Source organism: Eschrichtius robustus, chromosome 11 (genome assembly GCF_028021215.1).
Source record: "Eschrichtius robustus isolate mEscRob2 chromosome 11, mEscRob2.pri, whole genome shotgun sequence".
Taxonomy (NCBI): domain Eukaryota; kingdom Metazoa; phylum Chordata; class Mammalia; order Artiodactyla; family Eschrichtiidae; genus Eschrichtius; species Eschrichtius robustus.
Window position 1 is genome coordinate 103044942 of NC_090834.1, and position 12865 is coordinate 103057806.

At 39.3% G+C, this 12865-nt stretch overlaps 1 protein-coding gene and 1 pseudogene across 1 annotated transcript; both read left to right on the top strand.

Annotated features, from left to right (window-relative positions):
• The first annotated feature begins 2031 nt into the window (after positions 1-2031).
• Positions 2032-2967, top strand: LOC137771765 (olfactory receptor 4D11). The gene has a single exon (XM_068555414.1). It carries the CDS (start codon positions 2032-2034, stop codon positions 2965-2967), a length of 936 nt encoding a protein of 311 aa, XP_068411515.1.
• Positions 2968-11642: 8675 nt separating this feature from the next.
• LOC137771781 (olfactory receptor 4D9-like) lies at positions 11643-12589 on the top strand (annotated as a pseudogene).
• The last annotated feature ends 276 nt before the right edge of the window (positions 12590-12865 follow it).

The following is a 12865-nucleotide window of genomic DNA, read 5'->3' on the forward strand; positions in this document are numbered from 1 at the left end:
TTTTTAATTTCAACACGCTGAAGTTTAATCATGTTCATATTTATATTGAACATATTTATTTTCAATTTCTTGTTTTTATATACACATAAAATATAATATGGTAAGTACACATAGTATTATTTGGTTTTTTTGGTTTTTGTTTTTTTTTTTTTGCTTAGCCCAGTCTTTATTTATTTACTTACTTTTTAAACATTTTTATTGGAGTATAATTGCTTTACAACGGTGTGTTAGTTTCTGCTTTATAACAAAGTGAATCAGTTATACATATACATATATCCCCATATCTCTTCCCTCTTGCGTCTCCCTCCCTCCCACCCTCCCTCTCCTACCCTTCTAGCTGGTCACAAAGCACCAAGCTGATCTCCCTGTGCTATGCGACTGCTTCCCACTAGCTATCTATTTTACATTTGGTAGTGTATATATGTCCATGACACTCTCTCACTTTGTCCCAGCTTACCCTTCCCCCTCCCCGTGTCCTCAAGTCCATTCTCTAGTAGGTCTGTGTCTTTATTCCCATCTTGCCCCTAGGTTCTTCATGACCTTTTTTTTTTTTTTTTAGATTCCATATATATGTGTTAGCATACGGTATTTGTTTTTCTCTTTCTGACTTACTTCACTCTGTATGACAGACTCTAGGTCCATCCACCTCAATACAAATAACTCAATTTCGTTTCCTTTTATGGCTGAGTAATATTCCATTTTATATATGTGCCACATCTTCTTTATCCATTCATCTGTCGATGGACACTTAGGTTGCTTCCATGTCCTGGCTATTGTAAATTGAGCTGCAGTGAACATTGTGGTACATGACTCTTTTTGAATTATGGTTTTTGGAGACCTGTTCCTTATGTGTAATAGCCAAAAATTAAAACAACCCAAATGTTCATCAACAAGTGAGTGGATAAATAAACTGTGGTATATCCATACAATAAAAAGGAACAAAATCTTGGTCCACTCCAAAACATGGATAATTTTTATGAGTGAAAGAAGCCAAACAAAAAGAGAGTACACATTGTAAGATTCCATCCATAGAAAATTTTAGAAAATACAAACTAATGTATAGTGACAGAAAGCAAGCAGCTCAGTGGTTGCCTGAAGAAGGAGGGGCAGAGGGAACAGATTACAAAGGGTCACAAGGACACTTTTGGGGTGATAGATATGTTAACTATCTTAAATGTAGTGATGATGTCATGGGTATATGCTTATGTCAAAACTTATCAAAGTGTACACTTCAAGTAGGTGAGTCTATATGTCAAAAATAGCTCAATTAAAAAAATAAATTTTAAGAAATAAATCAGAACAATGAATAGAAGAGAGATTCTGAGTTACAGCTTTTTTTTCCATAGCTGTTATTTTGACACACAGGGGTTTTAGTACCTAAAGTAGTTTAAAGTAAAGGTAGAAACAAGAAATCCCCTTAAGGAAGAATAGAGCAATAGAGAAGAATTTTATGGCCTTAAAATTTTCTAATTTTTCATAGAATTAAATTTGTGGTGTAAAAAAGAAAGGAGTGCTTCTGTAGAATTCAGTCCAAAGAGAATTCTAAAGATTGTAGTTATTAAACCATTTAAATGAGGCACCAGTCTGGAAAAAAAAAAGAAGCAAGCACACCCCTGTGGAACTCATGGGAACTCAGTCCTATCAAATAGGCACTGTTTTACCCACACACCAAACTGATTCCATTTTTATATCACTCATGCCACAATAGTCCCTTTACAAATATTTAACATCCACCTGTTTATCTTGAATATTTAGAACTCACATTCTTAGAGCATTATTTTTATGCATTTTCTAAAATATTTATAATTTACAGAAGAAATAATAATTAAATGCATGCTTGTGTCATAAGATATCACTTTGCACACATTAGCAATAACCCCAGAACAGCTATACAGTGGGGAAAATACCTCACTAGTTTTTAGACCTAATACCTGATTTTATAAACGTGAATCTATTAAGGGAGAGTAAACTCTTACTGAAACAACACTTGAAATTTTTTCCAAGCTACAGAAGGAGAAGAAACATGATTCAATGGAGTTGGGAAACGGCACCAGAGTAAATGAATTTATATTTCTTGGACTTACTGAGTCCCAAGACCTAAGCTTGGTCTTATTTCTTTTTTTGTGCTTTGTGTACATGACAACTCTTCTGGGAAACCTCCTCATCATGGTCACTGTGACCTGTGAGTCTCGCCTTCACACCCCCATGTACTTCCTGCTCCATAATCTAGCCATCCTTGATATCTGCTTCTCCTCCATCACTGCTCCAAAGGCCCTAGTAGACCTTCTGACAAAGATAAAGACCATATCATATACAAGCTGCATGACACAGTTGTTTTTCTTCCACCTCCTCGGTGGGGCAGATATTTTCTCTCTCTCTGTGATGGCCTTTGACCGCTACATGGCCATCTCCAAACCCCTGCGCTATGTGACCATCATGAGTAGGGGGCGATGCACTGCCCTCATTGTGGCCTCCTGGATGGGCGGCTTTGTCCACTCCATTGTGCAGATTTCCCTCTTGCTCCCACTCCCCTTCTGTGGACCTAATGTTCTTGACACTTTCTACTGCGATGTCCCCCAGGTCCTCAAACTCGCCTGTACTGACACTTTTGCACTTGAGCTCCTGATGATTTCCAACAATGGCTTAGTCACTACCCTGTGGTTTATCTTCTTGCTTGTGTCCTACACAGTCATCCTCATGATGTTGAGGTCTCAGGCAGGGGAGGGCAGGAGGAAAGCCATCGCCACCTGTACTTCCCACATCACCGTGGTGACCCTACACTTTGTACCCTGCATCTATGTCTATGCTCGGCCCTTCACTGCCCTCCCCATGGATAAGGCCATCTCTGTCACCTTCACTGTCATCTCCCCTCTGCTGAACCCCTTGATCTACACTCTGAGGAACCAGGAGATGAAGTCAGCCATGAGGAGACTGAAGGGAAGACTCATGCCTCCTGTAATGGAATAAAGTAAGACTCTCCAACCTCTTCATCAGCAAGGACCCCTTTCATTATTTTTCCCATGGAGTCATATTTATATACTCAGATATATTGTCAATAAACCAACTACACTTACTAGGTAACAATTTATTTTGCACTTTAAGTTAATAGGTTGATGATGACCCAAGCTTCTGGTGAGCACAATGCATCAGTGTTATAGGATTGAGTTGATTGGATGTATTTCCACTCAAAGACCAAAATAACAACCTGTCAATCATGAAAGGTATATGGCAGGTAAAGAGACTGACTGAATCTAACCCCTTTTTCAAGAGGTAAGTAAATAGAAGAATAGAGTAGTTTTCCCCATGTCTTATATCAACTTAATTACAGAGATAAGTCTTCAGATACTCAGTCAATTGCTCTCACCTTATGAATGTAATTTATTTCATTACTGGACCTGTCCATGCCAAACCGCAGTCTTGTTCTAGGAAGATCTCATGGTCAGTGCCTCTGAAATACACATATATATGAATACATGTGGCCTATCACAGATTAAGAAATTTCTTCCTGCTTAAACTCCTTATGGGCTCGTAACCTAGTGAGAATCTCAAAGGTACAAATTGTTGTACTCCTGCATTCCTATCAGGAATGAAGAAGCTTGGGAAGATTTCCCATAATGGCCTCCAGGGATTTATCTTATGCAGAACTAGACATGCCAGATTCACGTTCTCATGATAAGTTTAGACAAAGGCAGACAGAACCTCAGGGATCCTACACAAAGAGCAATCCATTCTCATTGTTCAAGAACTGGTTTTCAGTTGCAGCCTTACCAGGGCCAATCTCAGACTGGCTTCACTGTTGACGATTTACGTTTTTCCCACTGGAGAGAGAGAGAGAGGAGGTGTTAAAGAAGGTAAAACTCTAACCATGCTGTCTATTTTGCACTCTGCTAGTGTTTGTGAAGAGGGAGTATAAGCTAGTGTTTTTGTCTGGGAAAATATGATTAAAATTAAAGTCAAAAGTAAAGCATTGTGGCTGAAAGCTCTAACTTCAGAGTTATACAGACCTGGGTCCAAATCCCATCTCTGCCATCCATCAGCTGTGTGATCTTGAGTTAGTTAAACTCTTGACAGGTCAGAGTTCACCTATTCAAATGTACTTATATGATCCATCTTATGGAGTTGTTGTGAAGGTTAGGATGAGATGGTATATATGAAACATACAATGCCTGGCAGATAGTAAATGCTCTGTCAAAGGCAAATGGGTCCATTTAGCTTTTTTATATTAGTGTTTGTATTTCTCTCTTTTCCAAAATGAAAATACCTTTATTTTAAAACTGCGCTTATTACATATTTCTTATCTAAAATGCAGAAAGTTTAGAAAGTATAAAGCAGTTAGTTAAAAATCTTCTAGGGCTAACTGCTTTCTACATCTCGTGGTAAAAACCACAAATGCATCCATTTTAATATGCTCCTTTTTGTTCTGCCTAAGACACATTCGATCCCCCATCAGCCTGTTATACTCTTCTCCTATATGGCCCATATTCATCATTATTAGGAGAAAAAAAAAAAACATGGTGTAGAAATGATGGGAATGTACATTGAATTCAAAGCACCTATCATCTTAAAATTTCTAGCTTTCTGTCATTAAAACATGACAATAGGTTTTCCTGTTATTTATACAGGTTGAAGTGTCACCCTGAAGCTGATAAGGTACAACACAGGAGAGTTTCATAGCAAAAGAATATAATGGGTCAAGGATAAACCTTGGCTTTGAGCGTAGAGATGAGGGATCAGACCAAGAAAGCAGACTCAGGGTGGATGGAAGAGAGTCCCAGGGGAGTTAGCCAAAAGATAGTGAGTGTTGAAGACAAACTTCACTTACGTCCCTCATTGGATCTGGGCTAGCCTCATAAGGATCCAGGAACTAATCAGCTCACTTGCTTGTCATTTCCTGCCACCTGGTCAATCAATTCTATCGATAACTTTTTACAATATTAATCCAGCTTGCAAATTCTAAGAATAATCCTCACTTGTCAAGTCACCACTCATAGGGTCCTGCTACATTTGCTCGGGTAGCTCCGGTCTCTAGACTCTCTAAGCTTTTCTTTATGAAACTGCCTATGAAAAATGCATACCACAAGCCACTTTATAGTCCATTTCATGCAAATGGACTATTCCTTTCCTTTCCTTCCCATCTCTCGAGACTCACTCAAATCAGTTTTATCGCTATGTTGAAACTGGATGGCACCGAAGACCTATGGAGTCTGGATCACTGTATAGCAGAAGCACAGTCCCAAGGGAGCAGGAACTCATGAACCCCTGCCACACCACCGTCCCTGACACTTCCTCAAACTATGTATAAACACACAGTATAACCTGATTCAGTAATTCAGGAGAAGGGGAAAGCAATTGCATCTCATTACACAAAGATGTATCATTTCTCTGGATGACATAAAATCACAAGCTGGGCTGCATTTTTCCCATTTAAATCAGTTTTTTTTGTTGTTTAAGCTCTGCTGCTAAGAGCCATAGAAAATTCAACAGACTCTGGGAGTAAACATAGCTTTCAAACTACCCTTTCCTACCTCACTCCCTTGAATCAAACATTTTAACTATAAACAACTCTGGGTACCCATGAACCTAATAACATAAAATAATTCTGAAGTAATTAAATTGATAAATATCAAAAAGTATTACCATGCTGCCTCCCTAGGTTCTAAGTGAGCCATGGATCTCAGAGATGTAGATTAAAATAATTGCATAGGGGCAACATACATGTCACATTAAACAGAAATTGCATGTATAAATCTACACCATCCAGTCTCTGAGAGCTACCCTGACAGTAGCCCCAGAGCTTTGATTTTTCTATTGTTGCCCTTTTATTTAAGCTTCATTTCCCAGCTGATTGCAAGCAAAGCAATTTTGGTGAGGAGGAAAATTGCATGGTCCATGGTGCGGTTTAACACTACATTTTCTTCCTAAGCCAAAGAGGATAGCGCACTGTCTCATGTGCTTCCTCTAGAGAAAAGGATATGTCCTGAATGTGCACTAGTGTCTCTGCAGATACATGTGAGATGGGGCAGAGAGGGGGTGATGGAGGGGAAGAAAGAGAAAGAGGAGGGCTTGATGACATTTTAATGACTCCCAAGAGAACAAAATTGAATTGGCCACTCAGCCTCCACATTCATATTCAACAATATTCCCTTTGCTAATTCCTTTATTAGGCTTGTGGCTGAGGGACTAACAGTGGTGGCCAAGACACCATAAGGCAATGTGGAAGAGTCAGAATGATGTGATTCCCTGAGGTCGCCTTTTCCCACCTGAAGGAAAAGCATAACAAAATCACTAGCCTTGAGGTAGGCTGTCCATGAAGCATAGAATTGCCCCAGAACCTACTTCTAAGAGGCATTGGAGCATCGTAAGAGGAATGATTTTTCACTTGGAGACTGAGTCAGTTAAGTGCTGGTGTGCGAACTTCTGAAACTGAAAAGCTGTTAGTGTTGATTTTTCAGAAATGCTGCAAGTGTATAGGATGTTCCTATTGAAACCAGAAGTCTTAATGAAGCAAAGAAAAGTGGTAGTTTTTCATGATTAGGAAGAGGGGAATTGTGCCTTGCAACATAGAAGAAGAATGTCAGTTGGCCCCAGGATGTATGATGCATTTTAGTTGGTAGGATGTTGAGGTTTGAGTTGTTTTGAAGGGAGTTGAGAAAGTGCCGATACCCCAGCTCTCAGAAGGTGACTACCTTAGAAAAACAGCTCTTAAAGACAGCAATTCCTGAACTCAGTATATACAGTCTGGCCAGCTTTGCTTCTTAGCTGGGAATGGAATTCGCGGGGCTTTGAGTAAGGTGTTTTCATAGCCAGCTAATCTGTGCACTCATGTGCTACTGAATATGAAAAATGCTCCTAAAACTTTTAGGGATTCAATCAAGAGTAGAGACTTTTCAGTATTGGGAAAGAGAAAACTGTGACCTGGGAGATCTCTCAGAGATTCAACCCAGTGTAGAGAATGAAGCAGCATTCTTCGTAGGAAGCCGGGGTATAGGTGTAACCTTGAGTTTGCAGGCTCTTTCAAAGATGTTTAGTAAGCTTGTTTCTAAACGACGGTCCCCTTTGGGGTGATTTCTAAGAAGCCCTCACGATCCTTCTTTTGACCTCTCAAAAACACATAAAATTGTATTTCTTTTTTTTTTTTTATTGAAGTATAGTTGCTTTACAATGTTGTGTTAGTTTCAGGTGTACAGCAAAGTGATTCAGTTATACATATATATATTCTTTTTCAGATTCTTTTCCTTTATAGGTTATTACAAATCTTGAGTATAGTTCCCTGTACAATACAGTAGGTCTTTGTTGGTTATCTATTTTATATATAGTAGTGTGTATATGTTACTCCCAAACTCTGAATTTATCCCCCCTCCCCAAATTGTATTTCTTTATCCCTTCCCCCTCCCTCTCTATGTGCCTGTGTTTTGATGCAATGTACGTAATCTTGCAGTTTCAAAGTATCCTTCCCACTCCATACAAAGACAGCATCCGTAGGAACCCACAAGATCCATGATCTTCAGGAGGAATTTGTGTTAGAGGTCATGCTTCTCAGAACTCATTTCTGCAGCTGGCATTGCAACACTATGTGATTGATGCAGGTTCTTGGTGAAGGTAGCTCTGAGGACTGCAAAGTCTACTTTTCAAACTCTGATTTTTTTTCCAAGTCACTTCTGACATCCTCTCATGTAAGTTTTTTTCAGCCAAACCTTTCACTCACTGCGTGCCGGCTTCTACCACCACCATCTTACACCCACAGTCTACTTTCACTTGTTTTACAGAGGATTTTTTTTCTTTGCAGGGTTTTCTGGAAGGGCTGATCAACACCGGGAAGAAGTATAGTTAAAGTAGTTAAGAGCGTCAGTCTTTGGAATAAGACAAATGTTGGTTTGAGACATGGCTCTACCAGCGGTGAGACCTTGACCAAGTTACTTAATCTTTCTGTGCCTTGGTTTCTTCATCTATAAAATCAGGATAATAATATCTATTTCACATGGATATGGCGGGTTTTGGAAGTGATAAAATGAACAGAAGTGTTTTTTAAAAGCAAGAAAAAAATAAGCAAAACAGAGCTCCATTATTCTGCCCACATTTCTATAATGCTGAGACCTTGAAAGTTGCCTGGACCCCACTCTACTGTAGGCTGAAGCCATATATCCAGATGACAGGGTTTCAAAGGGACGATTATAGTTTATTTTCTTTCTGGAAATGTTTTTTTAAATATAAACGCCTATATTTACAACTGCATACAGAAATAAATTTATCTATGTTTATAAGCAGGAGTGTGATACAATCGTCTAATTTTTTGCATATGCTTTAGTTCAAATCCCTAAGCAAAAAAGAAAACTATCCCTATGGGATAAATGGCATTTTACACTTATTCCAAGTGTTGGAAAGAGGGCTTTGAATCACAGGGTCAGTAGCAAGATGAGCCACTCTCAGTCAAGTCCCCCTAAAGGGACCTGGCTTGTGTAAGGAAGCAGCACTCACCTGGAGCTGGTGAGACTGGGTAGCCACTGGCAAACTCAGGATCCTCAGATGCTTTCAGTTTGCAAAACAGACATGCAATCTCGCCTACTCCTTAGAAGAACCCTGCTCATGAGGTAGGTCTTATTATCATCATATCGTAGAAATCATAACGGTGCAGGCTAAGAACTGACTCTAACCCATGTCCTGTGAACCTCACATATATTTCTCATGAGTTTGGTACTGTTATTGAGTAATTTGCCCAAGGTCAAACCAGGAAGTAGGAAAACCCAAATTTAATAAATGCTCTAGATGATCCACATATGTGTGTCCAAGATACAAGTGTGGGATGTGATACTGTCCCAGCAGCCCTCCCGGACAAGGTTTACAAACATTATATGACCAAGTGGGACCGTTTTTCGTATAGAGCCCCACGATTTTGTACTGCCTCCCTTTTCTTTCTGCGGATTCCACAAGCTACAACACTCTTAATGTCTTAACTATCAATTCCTTAAGGATAGAACCTGTGTTTGAGTCACTGTTCTCTCCAAGTCATTATGATGATTAATTTTATGTGTCAACTGAACTGGCCACAGGGATTCAGATTAAACATTGCTTTTGGGTGTGTCTGTGAGGGTGTTTCCAGATGAGATTAGCATTTGGATCGATGGACTCAGTAAAGCGGATTAGTTGCCTCTCCCCCAATAGGTGGACACCAACTGATCTATTAAAAACCTGAATAGAACAAAAGAGGTGGAGGAAGGAGAAATGTACCCCCTTATTCTTGTCTCACAGCTTGAGTTGGGACATCTCATCTCATCATTTACACCAGTGGCTCCCCTGGTTCTCAGATCATTGAATTATGACTGAATTACACTCTCAGGTTTCCTGGGTCTCCAGCTTGCAGAAGGCAGATTGTGGGACTTCTCGGCCTCCATAATAGCGTGAGCCAATTCTGCATGATAATTCTCTCTCTCTATATATATATGTGCATATATACATATATATGATGGATATAGCTGATGTAGATATAGACATAGATCCTATTAGTTCTGTTTCTGGAGAACCCTAATACTGTCATGGAAATGGTATATAGAGGAAGGAAAGAAAATAGAAATAGTAAAGAAAAACATGAGAAAGAAAGAAGGGAGGGAGAAAGAGAACAGGTGACACAGAAGCTCTTCATCTTGTCACGTGGTTTCCTGAGCAGAAGATTTGAAAACCATTCACTTATCATTCCAATATCCAAAAGAAAGATTCTAGAATAAGATGCTGTCATCAATTAAAATATTTCTCTGTTCCAGCTTAACCAAAGACTCCTTTGGGAATGATTTCTCCACTTTCTAGTTATGGTAAGTAGTGTGGGGAATTTTAGGATTCCGGAGAGCTGAAATCTTCTGTGATCATTATTCTGAACATGTATTCTTATCACTCCATGTTGTTGACATAGACACCAAAAATTAATGACAACGAAATGAAAAAGGGGCTCTTATTCTTCTGTATGAATAAAAAGGAAAGTGTTGCCTGGGGAACTGTGGTCTTTAAAGGATTTTTTTCTAAGGTTCAAAGAGCAAAATGCGGGAAAAAAAAATAGAGGAATTAAAAGCAGAATCAGAGAAAGAACTACAACAGGGCAACTGCATAAGACAAGAATTTGGGAGGACCTAAAGTGGGTAAATGAGAGAAAGATAAAAAAACTCTGATTGTAGCTGGTAAAGGCTTTAACTTTATTTATTATAAAATAACTGTTATGAAAGTTAGTGGTCAATTAAATTTTACTTGAAATGAAATTCATTCTTTACACATGAGATTAAAATGTTATAAAGTAATCACTGTATGTTTATTTTTTTAACATTTTACTGAAGTACATAAGCCTACAGTACATACATATAGAAAAACGCACATAAGCCTACATCTCAATGGATTTTCACACAAGCTGAATATATCTTTGCAACAAGCCCCCTGATCAAGAAAAGAGACCGTTATCAGCACCTCAAAAGCCTCCCTCATGTTCCCTTTAGTTTTGTACATTTTGATTCTTTATGTGAACAAAATAAGAGCATGTGCACTCTTTTGTGCATGGGTCATTTGGCTCAACATCCTGTTTGTGAGATTGGTGTATATCGTTACGTGTAGTGTAGGTCATTTCCATTGCTATGTAGTCATGTGTGAATTTAACAGTATTTAGCTTTCTACCGTTAATGGGCATTTGTGTCATTCTCCAGTTTGAAGCAATTACAAACAGTGCTATGAATACTCTAGGATATATCTTTTGGTGGATATAACATATGTCCATACTTCCTAGGAGTGGAATAGATTGTTCTTAAGATGGAGATGGGCAGATAGATAGAATGACAGATAGGTGATAGATACATAGATACATAGATAGATCTTCAGCTTAAGATAATATTTAATAAAGATATATATATTAGTATTAGCAGATATAATCAAACAACAAAGTGGTTATTTCACACACCCCACCAGCAGTGTTCCAACTGTCCCACATCCTCACCATCACTTGATATTTTTCATCTTTTTCCACCATTTCGGTGTGTGTGCAGTAGAGCCTGTGCTGTGATTTTAATGTGCTGTGATTTTAATGTGCTGTGATTTTAATTTGCATTTCCCTGGTAATTCATGAAGTTGAATTGGCATTTGGATATTCTTTTTTGTGAAGTTTGGTTCATGTCTTTTGCCATTTTCTGGTTTGGTCATCTATCTTGTTTTACTGATTTGTAGAAGTTCTTTACATATTCTGGATGAGAACCTTTTCTCAGATATATGTATTGTAAATATCTTCTCCCATTTGAGGGTTCTCTTTTAATTCTCATAATGATGTCCTTTGTGAACACAAATTCTTGATGTCATAAAGTTTATGCTTATTATTTATTATTTTGTATCATATGTTGTAGTAAAAGTAGAATTGAATAGGTTCACAGACCTGTCACCTGTGTTTCAGCGGCCACAGTGATGGAACCTATCTGTTTACATGACTCGTGTCAGAAACCTGGGTCATTCTACCTAACCGTGGCATACAGAATTGCAGCTACAGCGCCTGCATGGAAAAAGAACTTCCCAGACCAGCACCAAAATTCAAGTGACAGAAAAGACAACAGTAGACTTCATAACACATTCTTTAACTGTGCTGTTATATCTTCCAGAGATATACTTGAAAAAGAATCTGTGACCCAATGGATCAGGGAAATTATACCAGAGTGAAAGAATTTATTTTCCTGGGAATTACCCAGTCTTGAGAGCTAAGCTGGGTCTTATTTGCCTTTTCGTTTTTGGTGTACATGACAACTCTGACGGGAAACCTCCTCATCATGGTTACTGTTACCTGGGAATCTCGTCTTCACACGCCCAAGTACTTCCTGCTCCGTAATCTGTTTGCTCTTGACCTCTGCTTTTCCTCCATCACAGCTCCGAAAGTCCTGGTTGATCTTCTGTCAGAGAGAAAGACCATCTCCTTCAATGGCTGTGTCACTCAAATGTTCTTCTTCCACCTTCTGGGGGGAGCAGATGTCTTTTCTCTCTCTGTGATGGCACTTGATCACTACGTAGCCATCTCAAGACCCCTCCACTATCTGACTATCATGAGTAAGGAATGATGCACTAGCCTGGTGGTGGCCTCCTGGGTTGGGGGCTTTGTCCACTCCATCGTGCAGATTTCCTTGTTGCTCCCTCTGGCTTTCTATGGACCCAATGTTCTTGACACTTTCTACTGCGATGTCCCCCAGGTCCTCAAACTCGCCTGTACTGATACCGTCACTCTGGAGCTCCTGATGATTTCCAATAATGGATTACTCAGTTGGTTTACATTCTTCCTTCTCCTCATCTCTTACACAGTCATCCTCATGATGCTGAGGTCTCAGGCAGGGGAGGGCAGGAGGAAAGCCATCTCCCCCTGCCCCTCCCACATCATGGTGGTGAGCCTGCACTTTGTGCCATGCATCTATGTCTATGCCAGGCCCTTCACCGTCCTCCTGACAGATACCGCCATTTCTGTCACCTTCACTGTCATCTCCCCTATGTCATCTCCCCTATCAATCTTATGATCTACACCCTGAGAAATCAGGAAATGAAGTCAGCCATGAGGAAACTAAAGAAACAGCTAGGGCGTTCGGAAAGGATTTAAATTCTATGAGGACCAGATAATCCCAAAATTTAAAGATAAATATTAAAGATTTCCCTGGCAGTCCAGTGGTTAAGACTCCACACTTCCATTGTATGGGGTGCAGGTTCGATCACTGGTCAGGGAACTAAGATCCTGCACAGCCAAAAAAAAATTTTTTTAAATAAAGATAAATATTAAATTTTGCTTTCTCAAAATGGGAAGAAATCATGATGCTGAAAACTCAGCCTCTGTGCACTGGTGCCGAATCGAATTTCAGAGACACGGTTTTGGGTGAAG